Consider the following 18294-nt stretch of genomic DNA (forward strand, 5'->3'; position numbering starts at 1 on the left):
TTAGAGCATAGTGTGTAGCTTTCTAGCAGTTCCCAGAAATAAACCCTATAGGGCTGGGCAAAGGAATTTACTTGTTTCTCTTTTTAGTTTCTTCTTGTCTCAACAATGTTCTGCTTTTTTATAGTGTTTAATAGAGGTTTAGCTGCTCCAATCCTGATTCCAAGCAATCAGACTCTTTCCCTCAGGTCATGCAGGAATCCAAGCCAGTGAAACCATTCTACCCGTAGAGTGATAATACCATAGATTTCAAACATACTCTGCTGGGTAGCAACAGAAAGTATAATTGTTCCCCCCAAATGTCATCAAAGGGGAGAAGCAGAGAAGAATGCTGAAGTCAGATATAATGTCATGAGGACCTGTGATACGTCCATTGTGACTGATCGCATTTTTCAGTGCTGGGGTAAAACACATCTGTGGTTTTAGCCTACAGTAGTTAAGCTATGTGTATGTTTGGTGATTATATAGATTAAAACAAAGGATGTTCTTAAGATTTTTACAATGATACTATAAATAGGCTTTATGAATATTGTTGTATTTGAAACACTAATTATTTAGTATAGTACTGAAAAAAAACAGGGGTATGATTTAATCCACCGAAAGCACAACGTTTCATGTGGGATTCTGTGGATTTGACAGAGCCTCGATCCCTTCACCCTGCTGGCATACTTGCAATACAGTATGTGTTAAGGGAAATAAAAGATATGTACTTCATATATCCCTTCGTCCCATTCACTGCAAGTTAATGTAAAAATGGCATCTTTCATTCTATGCCATGTTTCAAAGAAAAAATAAATGTTTTATTTCACATTTACTAGAAAAACTCTTAACAATGTATCTTTTTTTGCATTTTCATTAATTCTGTTTGTTTCCTAGTAGTCCATGAATAAAGGTACTGCTCGTGCCAATCAAATTTTGGTGGTAATGTTCAAGTGATTTTTTTTTCAACTGATCTGCTTTTCAGATTACCAGAGACTGATGACCGTGGCAGAGACAATCACAGCATTGATGTTTCCATTCCAGTGGCAGCATGTCTATGTCCCTATCCTTCCAGCCTCTCTCCTACATTTTCTAGATGCTCCTGTCCCATATTTAATGGGATTGCACTCTAATGGGCTTGATGACCGGTCTAAACTGGAGCTCCCTCAAGAGGTGAGAAAAAGTTTATCAAGCTCACTTTCAGTGGTTGTTTAAAGAAGTTACAAAAAAGGGATCTGAATTCATTTCATACCTATTCTTGCTGTACACAGGAGTTCTTAGAAGAGGAATGATAGCTTATTAAGGGTGGAGATGCCTTGTAACCAGAATCCATCACTCATTTACTCTTCTCTTGACCTCTTCTAATCCTCATTATTTGCTTAATAGGGCAACCACTCCAAATGCTTATGGCTAAGTAGTATATGAGGGGGTATTAAGATTTCTTCTGCTTGCTATTATTCTAAATAGATGGAGAGAAAAAGCAGCCAGAAAATATATTGCTACCATTATGTGATTGGGAATCACCGTGGAGAGGATGAATTGGGAATACGTTACTGTTTTTGCAACAAGGGGGATATCTAACTATTTTTATATCCAGTGTGCAGTACCTGTGATCCTCTAGATCAGTGGTTCTCAATGTGGGCCATATTTCTAAATATAGATAGATAATTATATTAACAGCAACTATGAGGGTGGTCACAGAGGTAAATGAGGCTCAGTAGGGGGCCAGGAACAAAAAAGGGTTGAGAACCCCTGTACTGCATTTTTATTGTTAAATTTCCATGTCTTTTACTAAATAAAAACAGAGCATGTATATTTCACACAGGATGTTTCTAAACGTTTAACCTGTATTTATGATTACTCTTATCTCTCGTCCTTCTTTAATTTTTAGGCAAATTTGTGTTTTGTGGATATAGACAACCACTATGTTGAGTTGCCAGAAGACTTGCCTCAATTTCCAAATAAACTTGAATTCATTCAGGAAGTCTCTGAAGTCCTTATGGCTTTTGGGATTCCACCTGAGGGAAACCTGCATTGTAATGAAAGTGCCTCGAAGATGATGAAAAGCCTCAGGACCTGTGACATAGTCTCTGATAAGAGAAACGGTAACATAGGAGGACCAACTATGAATTCTTATGAACTACTGAAAGAAAATGAAACCATAGCAAGACTGCAAGCACTTGTTAAAAGAACAGGAGTTAGTCTAGAAAAGGTAAATTGGATAATAGTGAGAGGAGTTTTGTAACAGTACACACGATTAATGTAGGATTGTTTGGAGATTTTATCTTGAACTGGTGTTACTGCTAACAGCAGCATCCATGGCAGCCAGTATAAATGTTTTAAGTCAATCAATCAATCCCTGGACAGGGAGTCAAAAAAGCAAGATGGTGATTGTGGCAGTGCAGACAAAGCCCTGCTCATGTTGTACATGTATTGACATCAGACATGCATGTACAGAGGCAAGGCTTCAATTGTCCTGCTGCAACTAATGTCTTGCATTTTTTGACCTCCCATGGACACTACTGGCTACTTAGCTTTATTCCCAGTTCACGTATATACTGTCTGCTAAACTTAAAAGCTTGCTACCTACAAAGATAATAAGGTGCTTGTTTCATTAATTTGGCAAGTATGTTCCCAGCAAGCTGTCACAGTGGTATCCTAATTTTTGTTTGAATTTGTCAGTGATTAGGTACCAGTTAATTATTTCTTAGATGTTGACACTGAAAGGAGTGCCTTTCTGATATGTCAATTTCTCTCTTTTATTTATTCACTGTACTATTAAGGAGTAAGGACAACCTGCTTAAGACTTGTAAGAGCGTGTTTTTGATACTAAATAAACCTATGCTATAACTGATATTTTTTGATACTATAAATAGCCTATCTATTCTCTTGTGTTAGAAGGTTTATGTGGAATAATGTTTGGAAATTGGCTACTAGATATGCCAAATATGACTTTTTTTCCCATTTTGTTTTATAAAGACAAATAAATAAAATATGATTGGACCTAACTACGAAAAAAAGTATCTTTAAAAAAAATTATGGAGGGTAAGAACATTTTAACAGAAAAAGACAATTCAAAATTTAAGATGACCCCTCCTCCTCCCAAAGGAAAAGAAATCAGGAAAAAAAAAGTAGAGATAAAAATTCTATTCTAGTTTTCCCATCTTGTCAACCTAAGGTTCCCAACTCCAGCTGAAACTTATCCTGGGGATTTCTCCTCTCCAGTAAATGTGGCCATATGTCTTTCTTGTATATCTGCGTGGGCATCCATGGATGAGAGACAATGGGGAAAACAATGTGTTATGTCATTATGCAAATACCACAACTAACATACTTGGATCAGATGTCAGGATACATTCCAAAAAAGGGGCAGAGGTGTGACAAAAATTTGAATTGATGACTACTCATTAAAATTAATTGCCTATAATATAAGGTCCTCACACATCAACTAATCTCTCTTACATATTCTCATATATTCATATATTCACATAAACACATTTGTCTTCCCTCCTTCTATCAGGAATGGCAAAAAAGCCCCATCAAGGAGCTGGGGAAATGGAATGGAATAGCTGCACTGAGCAGGAACTAAATAGAAAGGGGGAACAAAATTGGGTACAGATGAGAAAGAAAAAAAAAAGGAAAATTCTTGTTTAGACATTCTAGAATGGGTTAAAATTCACTCTTCAAACAAGTTCAAGCAAGGTCTAATATTTAGACTAATTTTAACAAGTATTTTTACTTCATAAGAACATGAAAAATAAAAATACTACTGGTATTATATCTGCCACTAGTTATTTGTACATTCCTTTGTTATTAGCAGAGCAAATCAACCCCTCACTTAGTAAGTAATTTCCTTTCAGCTAAGTATAATGTTACTTTGGATATTAGTGTGGTGCTCCTAATTTTATAGAATCATTTAACAATTAGCAGTTGCTGTCCGACTGATAATTCCTAAGTTATTCACTCTTAAGAAGTTTTACAACAGATATATTCCTTGAGCAAGAAATTTTCAGAAAATGTGTGAGTATGAAGATCTAAATAATTTGTAAAGATAATTCCCACTGGAAATGTATTTTTAATCAGGAATGCAAGGTGCTAATCTACTGTATATAGATGCAGTTACTTTATTTTTTGCCTAGCAATAGAATAATGGAGCACTATTCTGTAAAAGCTCTTTACATTCCAGTTTAAATAGCACTTATACATCTTGATTTCTCAGGATATTAAAGCTGAATCACTATATGAGCATCTCTTTCTTTACAGGTTGAAGTTCGAGAGGAGATGAGTAGCAAGAAGGATCTGAAAATGCAATGTGATGAAGAAGAGTTAAAGATTTACCAGCTCAACATTCAAATACGGGAAGTTTTTGCAAATCGTTTCACTCAGATGTTTGCAGATTATGAAGTATTTGTTATTCAGCCCAGTCAGGACAAAGAGTCGTGGTTTACTAATAGAGAGCAGATGCAGAACTTTGATAAAGTGAGTATGAAAATAGAAATTATTAATATGAGGAAGAAGAGGATTTGAACAAGTCCATGGCACATCCCAAATTGCCTAAACCATAGTTTGCAAAATGGAAATAGGATATCTGAACTGAGGCACAGAAAGATTATTAAAAAAAGAACGCTTGACAGCAGCCATCAGTAGGTTTAATTTTGATAGGACCAGTGTGATAAATTGTAGATGGATATGCCTTATGAACAATAAGAAATGGAGATTGTTCTGATGAATCACAATCAATATATCTTTATAAATTATATCTCAGGTAAAGGATTTCGTTTTTGATGAGGGCATTTTACATAGGTTCCTGTGTCTGATAATCTTATTTGTTTGGGTTAAAACTTTCCTACTTTTGATATCTATCTCTGATACTACTCATGATGTTAGATATGTTATCAATATTTGAGGAAAGTATACTTCTTTAATGAACAGGCTACATCTGCTGTAATAAATTTGCAGGATTAGTCATCATGACCAAATCCAGAAGGCCTTATATGAGCACATGATAGCTTTAAACTATTTTTCTTCTAATAGTAATTACCTTCTTCTTTGTATATTGCTGATGCAATTCCCTCAAATGTTATAAGATTATAAAGGAAGAAATGCTTTCACTTACAGATTGAGTATCTCCTGAACAGAGATGGATGTAAGATTCATGTCTGAAATCCTTGAGAGTCACTGCCACTTAGTGTAGATGACTAAATATCTGATTTCATATAAAGCAGCTGTTCCTGTATTCATAGTTTGGTACAGGAATTCTGTCAGTAAACTAGAAAGAAAGGCCCAGATGTATGGTTATAATCTGCATTAATTAAAATTGGTAAAGTACAGTAGTTGAATCCTATAGTTGTTTCCACATGTTTGTGATTTTTGTCACCTTCCTTTGTATGCCTTCAATTTTTCCTTAGAATTATACATCTCTGGGAGTTGGTAATATTTCTAATCTTGAAAAATATATTTCCTAGTTACTTCCTTATATGGACATCATACAGGTGATAATGTAGATTATGTTTTCTCTGTTGGAACTATGTTGCAAGGGCTTTGACTTTTAATTGATCAACCACTTCTTTACTTTAAGACTTTACTTTAAGAGCTCACATACTTGTTTGCATAGCAGGAAAATGTAATCCAAACAATCTTTTTTTTTCCTTCAAATAAAAAGATATTAAATTGTGGAAAGGGAATCTTTATCTTTAGTGTATTTCAAAATGTACTATATCAGAATATGGTAAAATAGAAAATAACTTCAGATGAATGAAAGCATTCATGTCATTTTTAAAAAGCAATTATAACTTAAGGAAACATAAATTCCCCTTCTTTCACTTTATTAGGCATCCTTCTTGTCTGATCAGCCTGAACCTTATTTGCCTTTCCTCTCAAGATTTTTGGAGACGCAGATGTTTGCTTCTTTTATTGACAACAAGATTATGTGTCATGATGGAGATGATAAAGATCCTATCTTGAGAGTGTTTGATTTTAGAGTTGATAAAATTAGACTGTTAAATGTTCGAACACCAACTTTGCGCACATCCATGTATCAAAAATGCACTACCATTGATGAAGCTGGTAAGAGCTGCAAAATTTAATTCTTTTTGTATAAATGTAAGAGGTAAAGGGCACTAATTATATACTAATAAAACTTAGTTGCTACTGACTTATGTGTATCTAAGATACAGCTGAGAGATGCAGCATTTTTAAATGATAAAAACAGAGTAAGTAACACATGAAGAGCTTAGGAAAGAATAAATAGTAAGACAAATTAAAAATGAGGTAAGAAAAGAAAATGTAGCTAAAACTAATTTACACCTGCACCATTTACTGTACCTTTCCATTCATTCTTCTGGAGGTTCCTTGTTTAGCTGTCTTCATCCACTTACAGAACAGTTATTCATCTTTATCAAAATCGTTGTCATATTCTCTCATTATTTAATTTTAACTATTTCTTGTTCTCTCTGAATACGTTATTGCAACTATCTTTTTCTTTCTATACGCATGCAATCTCTTTCATTTGCATTTCTTGCAGCAGTCATTCTCTAATACACCTTTTTTCAACAACAGCCTCTTTCACTTCATCATTCCACCAAGAGGCCTTCTTCATGCCTTCCTTTAGCATAGCTCCACACATTACTATGATACTCATTCTGTTCCACACAGCTTCCACAGCCTATTTTCTTACCCACTTTCCATTCATTTTTTAAGGAGAGTAATCCATGGTCTAATACTTTTTCATATAGTGCTTGTACTTCCTCCTCCTGCAGTCATTCTACTTTCGCTCCTTTCTTTCACTATTTCCTTTCCTTTGATAACCATTTTTTCTAATGATCCACTTTTGACACTACTAACAAATAGCCTGTCCCATGTTCCTTATATCCTTCAGTAATACTGTCAATTTGTCATCATAAATAATGAAGTAAATCATACTTTTAGATTTATATTCATTCCCTTGCCACATGTAGACATGAATAAGCTAGTTATTAAATCATGCATTTGAAACAAATAGACCTTTGTCTAAGCAGCTATTCACAAACAGTCACCATTCTCATTTGTTCCTGGGTCTCTAAATAGCCCAGTCACTTTTTCTGTACTCTCTTGCCTAGTCACTTAACAGAATAATTTTTCCTTTGGATCACATTCATTCAGAATGTTGCATAGTTTCCTACAAAAGCTCATTCTGGATCTACCATTATCACTATTTTTGAGAATGTAACATACAGGTTTCACAGACCTATGGATTTCTACTCTCTTATGCACCTACAACAACCTTGATGACACTAGTTCATACTTTATGACATACATTTTAGCTCTTTACCTCCCTAAGTAGATTAATCTGTTCACAAGGTTAGATCACCTTCACTCAGATCTATTACACATTTTCTCTTAGTTTCACAGACACACAAGATATTTATTTTTCTTTCTTTAAATTTCATTCATTAATTTAAGCTCTTTACCATTTATCTTCCTGCATTCCAAGTCATAATTTTCAATATGCCATGGTTACTACCTGGTGGACCAATAGATACTGACCTCTGCCACCCCATAAGACTTTGGTCAATTGAAGTTTTCACATAAAACTCTTTAGTCATGTAAAGGTGTACATTAGGTTAACAACTTTAGTAATATCCTGCTACTTGGAGCATTTCTTGCTAATGGTAAGGATAATAAATAAGTATATAAGTATAAGTAATAATAAATAAAATGTATGTAAGTATATAAGTATAAGTAAGGATAATAAATAAGGAGAGCCAGTCTGGTGTTGTGGTTAAGGTGCTGGCCTAGAAATCAGAGGACTATGAGTTCTAGGCCTCCCTTAGGCATGAAAGCCAGCTGGGTGATTTTGGGCCAGTCCCTCTCTCTCAGCCCAACCCACCTCACAGGGTTGTTGTTGTGGAAAAAATAGGCAAGAGAATTAGATATGCTTGCTCCCTTGAGTTAAATATAAAAAAGGTGGTGGTGGTGATGGTGGTGGTATTATTATTGTTGTTGTTGTTGTTGTTGCACATTTTGGCCAGTATGTTACAAGTGCAATGAAAGTCCAGTTTTACCTCCAGTACACCCACACTATGCTGTGCAAGCTAGAATCTCTAATTTATAATCTATGCAAGTCAACCTTCTGTTGACCACATTCTACCAACTATACACAGTGCACTGACACAGATTCAGAATGCAAACAAATTATACTATCAAAGAGTTGGGGAAAATGGTGTATGGTCAATATGTTTTAACAACCTAATTGCATGTAATATAACTCTATTGAGGGACTTCTTCTTTTGTAGCACTCTGTACAGAGTATGTATTTCTAGCAGTAGTGCTCTAGTTTGTATTTTAGAAACTTAGGGTTTAGATTCTCCTTTTTTTATTTCACAATTTAACATCATCTATGCTACATAATAATATGGTTCAACATATGAATTTTTTTTCTCCCAGAAAAAGCTATTGAGTTAAGATTGGCAAAAATAGACCATACTGCAGTCCATCCCCATTTATTAGATATGAAGATTGGGCAAGGAAAATATGAACCTGGATTTTTTCCCAAGCTACAATCTGATGTACTATCAACAGGGCCAGCAAGCAATAAGTGAGTATTGTACACCTATATTAACATGACGTGGTTGACTGAGTCAGCTTCTTCTTCAGAAAAGTGACTTACTTCAATGTGTCAGTAGCATATGACCACCTGTGTCTTGGTGAAAAGAAGGAGCAGCCATTTATGAAGCTCCCTAGCCTCTGCAAAGATGGCTGGGGAATTTTGATTTCCTTCTATATTTTTCCCTTCCAGAGGAAAATTCTTGGCCAGCCCTCCCTCTTTTAGTACTGCCACAAATTGCAAAAAATAAAGAACACAGAGATAGAGTGACTGTTCTTCTGGAGTCTCTCTAGAATTTTAGTCTCTGTTTCACAGTTGGGAGAGTTAACTCTCTGTCAACTCTCTTTGCCTATCTGAGTGACACAGTGGATGAGGGAAAGTTTCACCCTGAGTCTGTTTTGGAATAAAATGAACTCCCTATTCTCCTCCCCAGTTATCACAACATGCCACCCTAACCCACTTGATCCAGTTAAGTGTGTTATGCAGATGTGGACACTGTCTGGAAAATGAAATGTTTATTAATTAAAATTTAACAATTTAGGAACTGTAATTAGACTAGATAGAAAAACATTTAGGCTATCACTAGGGGACAGTACAAAGCAATATATCAAGTCTCATTCACTGTTATACAACAGCAGTCTGGTTATTAATATAGTTATATGGATAAACGAGAAAAAAACAATAGCTTAAGTATTTCCCCCCGTTTGACTCCTGTGGTTCCACACCATAGTCTTTGGCTCTCATTAGCAAACGTGTCAGCCTTCGCAGGTAGACCAGACAGGAAACATGAACAGATGAGCTAATTCTACTTTATTATAAGTCTACATTAACAGAATCTTGCAAGTCTGATCAGACAAATTTTCCACTGTCCCTTTTACAGCCTGAGAAGTTAGGGAGGTTCCTTTTTGAGTCTCTTTCTCTGCCCATTAGGCAGCTGTGGGCTATGTCCTCTCTAATCTAATCACCTAGGCAGCATGCTGATTACCTGGGCAGCATCTCTTCCCCCGCCATGGCCAGCTCAGACTCTGATGAAAAAACCGACAGCAAACAGCCAGGATTACCAAGCGAACCACTACCTGTGCAATTGCAGGCAGAGGAGGCTGCGCTGCCCAGTAACCAGGAGTCATAGTTGCCACCGGTCTCTGAAGTTTGCAAACCTCTGCATGGATTGTGAGTGCGTGGCTTGAGATAGGACACCCCCATCTCCAAAGGCCATTCCCACATATGATTACATGTGTTACTGAGCTTGACCCACTACATATTGGTAGTTAAACTTTATTATTATTACCACTTTCCGATCAGGATGAACATGTTTGGTCTTATTTATCTAGTGTACCTAAAGAATACTGCCTTTGATTTTTTAGATGGACCAAACGCAACGCACCTGCACAGTGGAGGAGGAAAGACAGACAGAAACAGCACACAGAGCACCTGCGTCTTGATAACGATCAGAGAGAGGTGAAAACTGTTCTGTGACATTATCCAATTATAGAATCAACATTTTTTTTAGATTTTTTTATCCCGTCTTTTTTATTTTTTATAAATAACTCAAGGTGATGAACATACCTCATACTCCTCCTTCCTCCTATTTTCCCCACAACAACAACCCTATGAGGTGAGGTGAGCTGAGAGAGAATGACTGGCCCAAAGTCACCCAGGCAGCTTTCATGCCTAAGGCGGGACTAGAACTCAGAGTTTCCTGCTTTCTAGCCTGGTATCTTAACCGCTACACCAAACTGGCTCTATAAGTAGTATAGTATCTTATATAGTATATTTATATAATTTATATATAATTTATAATATATAATAATATATGATACAATATATAATATTAATATATAATAATATATAATAATAATGTAACAAAGAGCCAGTTTGATGTAGTGATTAAGGCATCAGGCTAGAAACAGAGACCATGAGTTCTAGTCCCACTTAGGCACAAAGCCAGCTGGGTGATTTGGGTCAGTCACTTCCTCTCAGCTCTAGGAAGGAGGTGATGGCAAACCACTTCTGAAAAAACTTGCCGAGAAAACTGCAGGGACTTGTCCAGGCAGTCTCTGAGAATCAGACATAATTGAACAGGTGTATGTGTATGTATATACACATACATACATACACACATTTATAATATATTACTATAAGTAATATAGTATTTCTATAAGTAGTAAGGTAACTTACTTGATTTTACCTCTACCAAAAGAAAGAAAAAAACATCCCAAATCTTTAAAGCTATGTCTGTTTATTCAGGAGAGTGGTTTACATATGGCTTTAATTGCATGGAGAAAATTAAGGGAAATTGTTTCACATTGGTGATGAATGTGGCATCCTTGGTTCAGTTTTTGGTAGCTGTAATTTGTGAGGGGACTACCATCTTTACTTGGAGAGATGGCTCCATATTTTCAGTAACCATGAAAGCAGTACCAGAGCTCATGGCAGGACCAATAATTTCAAAGGTGGGAGTGAAGTGGAGTGTGATCCACAACATGAGGGCCCTATATATTTTAGCTGCAGCAATTAAATTGTAAGCTTTTCCTTTTGCCCTTTTGAGTCAACAGACTTTTGGCTATTCTTTTCCCAGCATTGAGACTGGAATGCATCTGCACAGTGATCTGTCTGGTCTGGACAGCACTAGTTTCTTCCTTGCCAGCTTCAGTCTTTAACACGTGCCAGCAAAATATGACCCAGAAAGCATATTGCCAGAATGTAAGATTGTGTAAGAAAGAGATTCATGCAGAAGAGAATTTGAGAAGCTGTGGGAAGACATAAGGAAATTGAAGCAGAAAAAAACCTCTAAACATTCCCAAAATTTCAAAGAAAAAGATCTGAATAGTTTTTAGAATAAGTTATTGTGATATCTGAAGAAAGATGGAGCAACAAAAAGGATATATGACAATTGAATGCAGACTTCAATCATCAAGCAAAAAAAAAAAAAGACAAAGATACTTTAATAAATAATGTCAACAAATATAAAGAAATACCAAGATAATTAAAATGAGGTCTGTTTTAATATCAGAGAGGTCATAGGAAAATGACTGTATAAAAAAGCTCAGGTGAGACGACTCAAGTGTAGTCACAGGAGAGATTTTATAAAAACAATATTAAAAGTCTATTTTAAAATTTTATTTTAGAGTGACAGGAACATTTTTAGAGGAGAGTATATTCAGGAACTCCATTAGAAACTGAAGTACAAAAGGCAATAAACCAGCTGTCAAATAAGAAAACTTCAGAAGACCGATGCAAGAGAATGTGCAGGTTACGTAATAATTTCATTAGTTCCTCACACAAGCAGTGAAAAATTAAGGTATACATGGAGCGAGAAGTGCCAAATGGACAGGTTTCAGAAGAGGCAAAGGGACCTGAAAGGATAAGTAGCATAAGATGGATATCAAGAGGGCAAGAGAATATAAAGAGGTATCCCTTTGCTTTACTGAGTTCAGCCAGCCTTTGATTGTGTAAATCATGTCAGAATGTGGATTATATTAAGGCTAATACAATACACAAGAAACTACAGTAAAAACAAAATATGAAGAAACAAGGTGATTCAGAATAGGAAAGAGAGCAAGAGAAATAAGTGTACGGTCCCTATTTCTACTTAACTTACACAACAAGTTATGGATTTGAGGATGGTTACTAAGAAACCATGGGCTACATTCAGTCTGTTCTGGACCAAAGAAAAACTGACTGCTCCCTTGAAGCTATGTTCAGCAACCATATGCTTACATACTTTGGGCATTTTTTTGCTAGCAAGATAATGGACTAGAAAAAAACTGTGCTTGGCAAGGTAAAGTAGAAAAGAATAACAGAATGAATAAGGTGGATGGTCAATATCAAAGAAATAACTGGAATTCTTTGAAAGAGCTACAGATTATCTTCAGAGACAGATCAAGATGAAGGACTTTGGTCCATACTGTTACTGGGGGCCAGGCCTGCGATGACACCTAACTGATTTATGAGATGGGATATTTTCTTACCAAAATGTTTGTGCTAAAAATTGCCTACTAAGTTAGTTCTCAAAAATCAGTCATGCTGCTACTTTCCATTAAATGATTATTACTTATTGTGAAAATATATTGAAACCTCAGCTTACCACACCGTGATACAATAAACTTTGCAGTTAGTAGATCAAATTTTCACAGCCATTTATGCCATTTGCTTAATGATATCAATTTAAATCATTTGTAAAATGACATCACACAAATAATGTAACTACATAAATGACACAGCATAGCTTTTATTACAGTCTTAGACTGTTAAATGGTTAATTTGTGTAAGACATCATTACACAGGCATATGATATAAATTGCTGTGATCACACACTCTAATTTAGCAAACAGCTGAGAATAATGGACACCCCATCCCCTATTTGGTCCATTAAATGAAGGTTTCATTATACTCCGTTATATTCATTACTCATAATGAAGGTTCTGAGTAAAAGCAGAAGAGAAAAAAATCAATATGGTGAAATTGATAACAATTTTAAAGGAAAATATCATTTCTGGAGAATAGTTACTCATAAAACTGATTTACATTTCTAACTTTTAAATTGTTTTTACTGTGATGTACCTTGATGTAAAAATTGTATTCCTTTATCTGTTTAAATTTCTCTTAATTGTAAATTATGTTATATCATTCTTTTTTTGACTAGAAAGTCACGAATTGTCTTAAATCGCCTCTGTCCTGTTCTTGGATATGAGTGTTTGAAATGCCATGCTGCTCTGCCATGCTTCTACTTAATATTAGCTATTCGACTTCTGATTTATATAGTTTTGTGTTGTTATGCTACCTTTTCTGCCTCATCAGCAACTAGATTTTATTTTGAAAGCTTCAGCTGTAATTATGTTTAAACATAGAGCAGCATAATTGGCTTTAAGTGCTCTGTTAAATCTGTTTCAGTGCTTTAGCTAGTCTGTTGTGTTTGTGTGTCTGTGTGTGTGTGTGTGATTTATATCCATATATCAACATACTGTATATGTTTATGTACTAAACAAAGATACACACACAGTTTCATAGGAATTGCAGTATTTATAGAAGCTGGTCTGAAAATCGGAACACATTATATATAGCATAAATTTAGCATCATCTAATTTTTGATCATGGTGTCTGTGTATCTTACAAATGAGTTCACATGCCTGTGCAGTGTATTATTTAGGACATTCTGGCTGAGCTCTTTTTGGTGATAGGATATCCCACCCCTGTGCTTGTGTGCATGCCCAGCTAGGTATCTCCTGTTTTACCACAGTTCCTTTTGACAATGGATCTTGCAAGAAGACATTGTGGATTATATCAATCATACTACTGAATATACTACAGAAGCTTTAGCTGGTGCAACATGCAGCAGCTTGGGTAGTTACAGGTAGATATGCTAACTCACCCTTGTAACAGCTGTACTACTGGAGTTACATTGGCTGCCAGTTAACTTCCAGGTACAATTCAAGGTCCTGGTTGTCATCTTTAAAACCCTACATGGCTCAGGACCTGAATATTTCCATGATCACCTTCTCCAAATTGAATCTCCCTGTCCAGTAAGACCTGAGGGAAAAGGCTTGCTGAGGTTCTACCAATGAGAGAATGCCATCTTCAGGGCAATCATACTTGGGCCACTCCTTTGGATAAGCTGTTGCAGATGCAGATCATCCCCTCCTTACTAAGTTTTCAGAGAGCTGTAACAACATGGCTGTTTAGAACGGCATTTGGGGATGAATCATCATGCTACTCCAAAGGTAGCACAATGGATTAGTGGAATATAATTGTATTAATTGATTTTTATGTTTAATCTTATTATAGTACTATTGTAAGCTGCTCAGAATCTTTGGAAATGGAATGGCATGTAAATTGTAATAATAAATAAGCAAATAATAAAATTAACCCAATAAAACAATAATATAAAACTATAAATTATTAAAAAATGACATCACTTTAATAATTCATAAAGCCACTTGGCTTCAAATGCCCTGTGAGAGAGCTCTGTCTTCCAGGCATTTCTGAAGGGTGCAAAAGTAGACGCAACCTGAGCCTCTGGGAGGAAGCTGTTCTACAAGGTGGGGGCCATCACAGAAATGCCTTTAGGTCCCCTTTCCTTTACCTCACAACTGAGGAGCAGTTGAGCTCCCCAACCTGGGGCAAGTTGTTTCCATAATGAAATGACAGTCCTAAAGACACCTAGGAATGTAGGGCTTTAAAGATTAAAATCAGCACTTTGAATTGTACTCAGAACTCTATTGGGGGCCTAGACAAGACCCTTAATACTGGTGCTATATTGTTGTAGCTTTTACCAGCCAATACACAAGTTGCAGCATTCTGCACCAATTGCAGCTTCTGAATGGTCTTAAAAGACAGCCTCAAGTAAAGTGCATTGCTGTAGTTCCTTCAAATGATGATACAGACATGCATCACTGTTGCCAGGGCCTCTCACTGGTAGGGCCACATTTGGTGCACCAGGTAAATTTGGAGAAAAACTTCCTTGCCCATGGCTCCAATTACACATCCTGCAATGAGTCAGAACTTCTAGTGAGTCAGGATAACTGCTCCATCAAGGGGAATGCCACCTCATCCAAGTTAAAATTGGAGCTCACAAGACAGATAATTTCTGGACAGGAACTCAACTTTCCTAGGGTGCCATCTCAGCCTTTTTCTGCCCAATCCTGCCTTTACAGACTCCAGACACTCAAGACTTTTGTGATACCTCCAATCCATCTCAGGGTGGAAATACACTACTGGGTATCCTCTGCATATTGATAGTACCCCATCCTAAACTGATGGATGACTTTTCATATACATGTTAAATAGTAGAGGTTATTAAACGTTTTGGCATCTCACAGGAGAGCTCCCACAAATCCTCATTCTCCATCTGTACTATGAAACCACCAGAAAACCATGTCCCCAACTCCCAGCCCTCACAAGCATTCCAGAAGGATATGATGATATTGAAAATTATTGAGAGGTCCAAAAAGATTAAGAGGATCACTGTACCTCTCTCCAAGTCTTGATTAAGGTTATCTTCCAGAATTACTGATGTTATTTCCATCTCATGTCCATCCCTGAACTTTAGGGTTCAGAATAGTCTGCTTCCTCTAAGGTACTCTGTAACTGAAGCCTCACCACCCTCTCAACAACTGCTTACAAAAATGCTGCACCACTGCCATCTTCAAGGCATTTAGCATAACCCTCTCTCCTAGTGAAACACTGACCACTTCCCCAATCAAGCTACTCAGACCCCCTCCCCCCATCCCACAAAAGAATCAGGAGGGGAAATTCCCCAGGAAGCAGAGTTCATGCTAGAAAGTACCCTACTGATTTCACCTGAGTCCACAGGCTGAAATAAATCCACTATCACATTGAAAAGCATCACCCCAGTCACCACTTTGGATGCCATTCATGCAGTTGAGACAGGTGGATCCAAGTCCCTTTACAATATTAGCAAAATGTACAAATGCATCACAGTGGCCCTATGACAATTCTTTCTGCTTACCCTTCCCTAAAAAGGCTGGACAACAATCCACCAATAAGTGAGAAGAAACATTGACACTTTGCTATTCATATTGACATGATGTACCCCTAGTGTGGCTGTTACCCATAGTTGATCAGATTCACTTTTTGTTATCCTCCACTAGACTTCCAAATATCTCTTTTCATCTCCCAGAGCTGCTAAGGAAACCAAGGAACACGCAAACAGATATAGGCAATTTGCAATCAATAATATCCAACATTCTGTTTATGTCTTTATTCCAGAGGCCAACCCACAAACTGTCTGCCAGGTCTAGGAAAATCCCCAAGCACCTTCAGCATATATCTGCATTAATAAGTCACCTTAAGTGAGCCTCAATCAGCCCTCCCACCTTGTGGATATCCTGGGTAGCGTTCATATGAGGAAGTGATCTGACCATGGCAAAAGACTAATGAGTAACATCCTCCATATTCAGATCACGCATCGACTGCTCTGAGGCAAAAACAAAAACTTAGCCATCAGAGTCAGATTAACAATCATGTGGGGCAAGCCTGAGGTCGCCATGGAGGCCATGAATTTCTTAGCCTTTCCAGAACCTGCCCTCAGGGCATGGAGATTTATGTCCTCAAGCACCAGTAGTGGAGGAACTTCAACACCAGCTCAAAGATGACATCAAGGACCAGGAATCCCATCAGGCAGCAGGAAGAGCAGTACACAAGCAGAATCTCCCAGCTTGTATCTCCGGTCCAACTTACACGTTATCATCCCAAAACTAGTACCTCTGATAACTGTAAATCTGTCTTTCAAGATCATTGCCCATCCCTAAATTGGCATCATAGCTGTTGTAGTACCCAAAACCTAGGGCAGCAGATCTCTGAGAGGGTTACATTTCAACCTTCACCTAATAAGCTTTCAGTAATACATGCCAGGTCAGCCCACTCATCCACTACTAGGTTGTGGATATATGCAGATACATTACAGGTGAACCTGGAATTCACTAACAACAGACTGAGGCCAAGACTGACAGCAATCTGGCCTCAGAGGTCTAGGAATGAGGCAGCTGAGCTAGAAATGAGGACCAGTACCAAATTGTAGGACTCCCCTCCCTTATAATGGCTTATTCAGTGACCTCTACTATATCTCACCTGACTCCATCTACCTTCCCTGATTGGGAGCTCTGGCCAAACTACACAGCTTCCTTGGCTCCATATACAGACATCCCCTACACTGGTGCCTCCTGGGCTCAGCAGCGTTTTTTTTTTTTACTCATATTCTACCATTTGTCCCATAAGCAAAGGCAGAGAGTTTCATTTCAATCACTTGTTCTTTGGGTGATAGCTACTATCCCCCCAGCAAGTTAGCTGGCAAGTCCACCTACATCAAAAAGAGCTAGATCTTAATTTTTTACAGACTTTGTGGTTTAGAGGATTCTCTTACCAAATATTTACTGAGCTGCAATGTGATCACTGTATTTGTTCAACAATATAAGTTGGATATCAGGGCAAGAATTAGCGAAGCCTTCGGAAATACAGTGCTGCCTTTATTTTCCACTCTTTACTTACCTGCCCTCTGTAAGTATAATTTGCTAGTCACCCATTTGTGTGATGCACAGAATCATTACGTAGAAGAACAAGTTGCTTACTGCAACTGTGCTTTACTGAGGTATTATCTGTGCATTCACACAACCCGCCCTCTGTCCCCTCACAGGCAATCATTCTCTTGAGGTTCTACATCAGCTAATGGAAGGCATGAGGTACCTTCTTAGTATTATCATAGAAAAAGGGCTAGAATATCCTCCCTCTAAAAACAGCTCAGCTCTCAATGGTACATTGCACAGAAGGCCACTGGAAGAACCTCAGTTACAGGTGAGTAACCCATCTTACTGTGCTATCTCAAAAATATAAGAAAGCATGATTCTGTAATATTGGAAAAATATTGCTCTTGCAGTGAAATGTTGTACAAAAATTACAACCAGGCTATTTAAAACTGAGTGGGAACATCAATTAAAAATATTATTTGCAATCTAACATAAAATGTAGTCTTGTTGTTTGAGATATATATTTTACTTTCTTGTTAGAGAAAATCCAAATGTTTAAATTTAGAATTATATCTTTATTTTTCTGTTGTGCTCCTTTCTTTCTATAGAAATACATCCAAGAAGCTCGAAATCTGGGCAGCACTATCCGGCAACCTAAATTGTCTAATCTTTCACCATCAGTAATTGCCCAGACCAATTTGAAATTTGTTGAAGGATTGCTGAAGGAATGCCGATATAAGGTATTATATAATT

General features: G+C 37.0%; 1 protein-coding gene across 5 annotated transcripts in view; it reads left to right on the forward strand.

Moving 5' to 3' along the window:
• The window catches only part of DENND5A (DENN domain containing 5A), a 79963-nt gene that overhangs the window by 28921 nt on the left and 32748 nt on the right, over window positions 1-18294 (forward strand). For all 5 annotated transcript variants that reach the window (XM_025169654.2, XM_088145956.1, XM_025169643.2 and 2 more), the window contains 7 exons: window positions 962-1149; window positions 1868-2188; window positions 4240-4455; window positions 5808-6042; window positions 8401-8551; window positions 9925-10018; window positions 18150-18281. In XM_025169654.2, coding sequence (XP_025025422.2) covers window positions 962-1149; window positions 1868-2188; window positions 4240-4455; window positions 5808-6042; window positions 8401-8551; window positions 9925-10018; window positions 18150-18281 — 1337 coding nt within the window. The remainder of the gene's footprint in view (window positions 1-961; window positions 1150-1867; window positions 2189-4239; window positions 4456-5807; window positions 6043-8400; window positions 8552-9924; window positions 10019-18149; window positions 18282-18294) is intronic.

The sequence above is a fragment of the Python bivittatus genome, unplaced genomic scaffold (genome assembly GCF_059951505.1).
Source record: "Python bivittatus isolate LINGU-HERP-01145 unplaced genomic scaffold, Pbiv_v1 ctg000480_np1212, whole genome shotgun sequence".
In the NCBI taxonomy this organism is placed as follows: Eukaryota; Metazoa; Chordata; class Lepidosauria; order Squamata; family Pythonidae; genus Python; species Python bivittatus.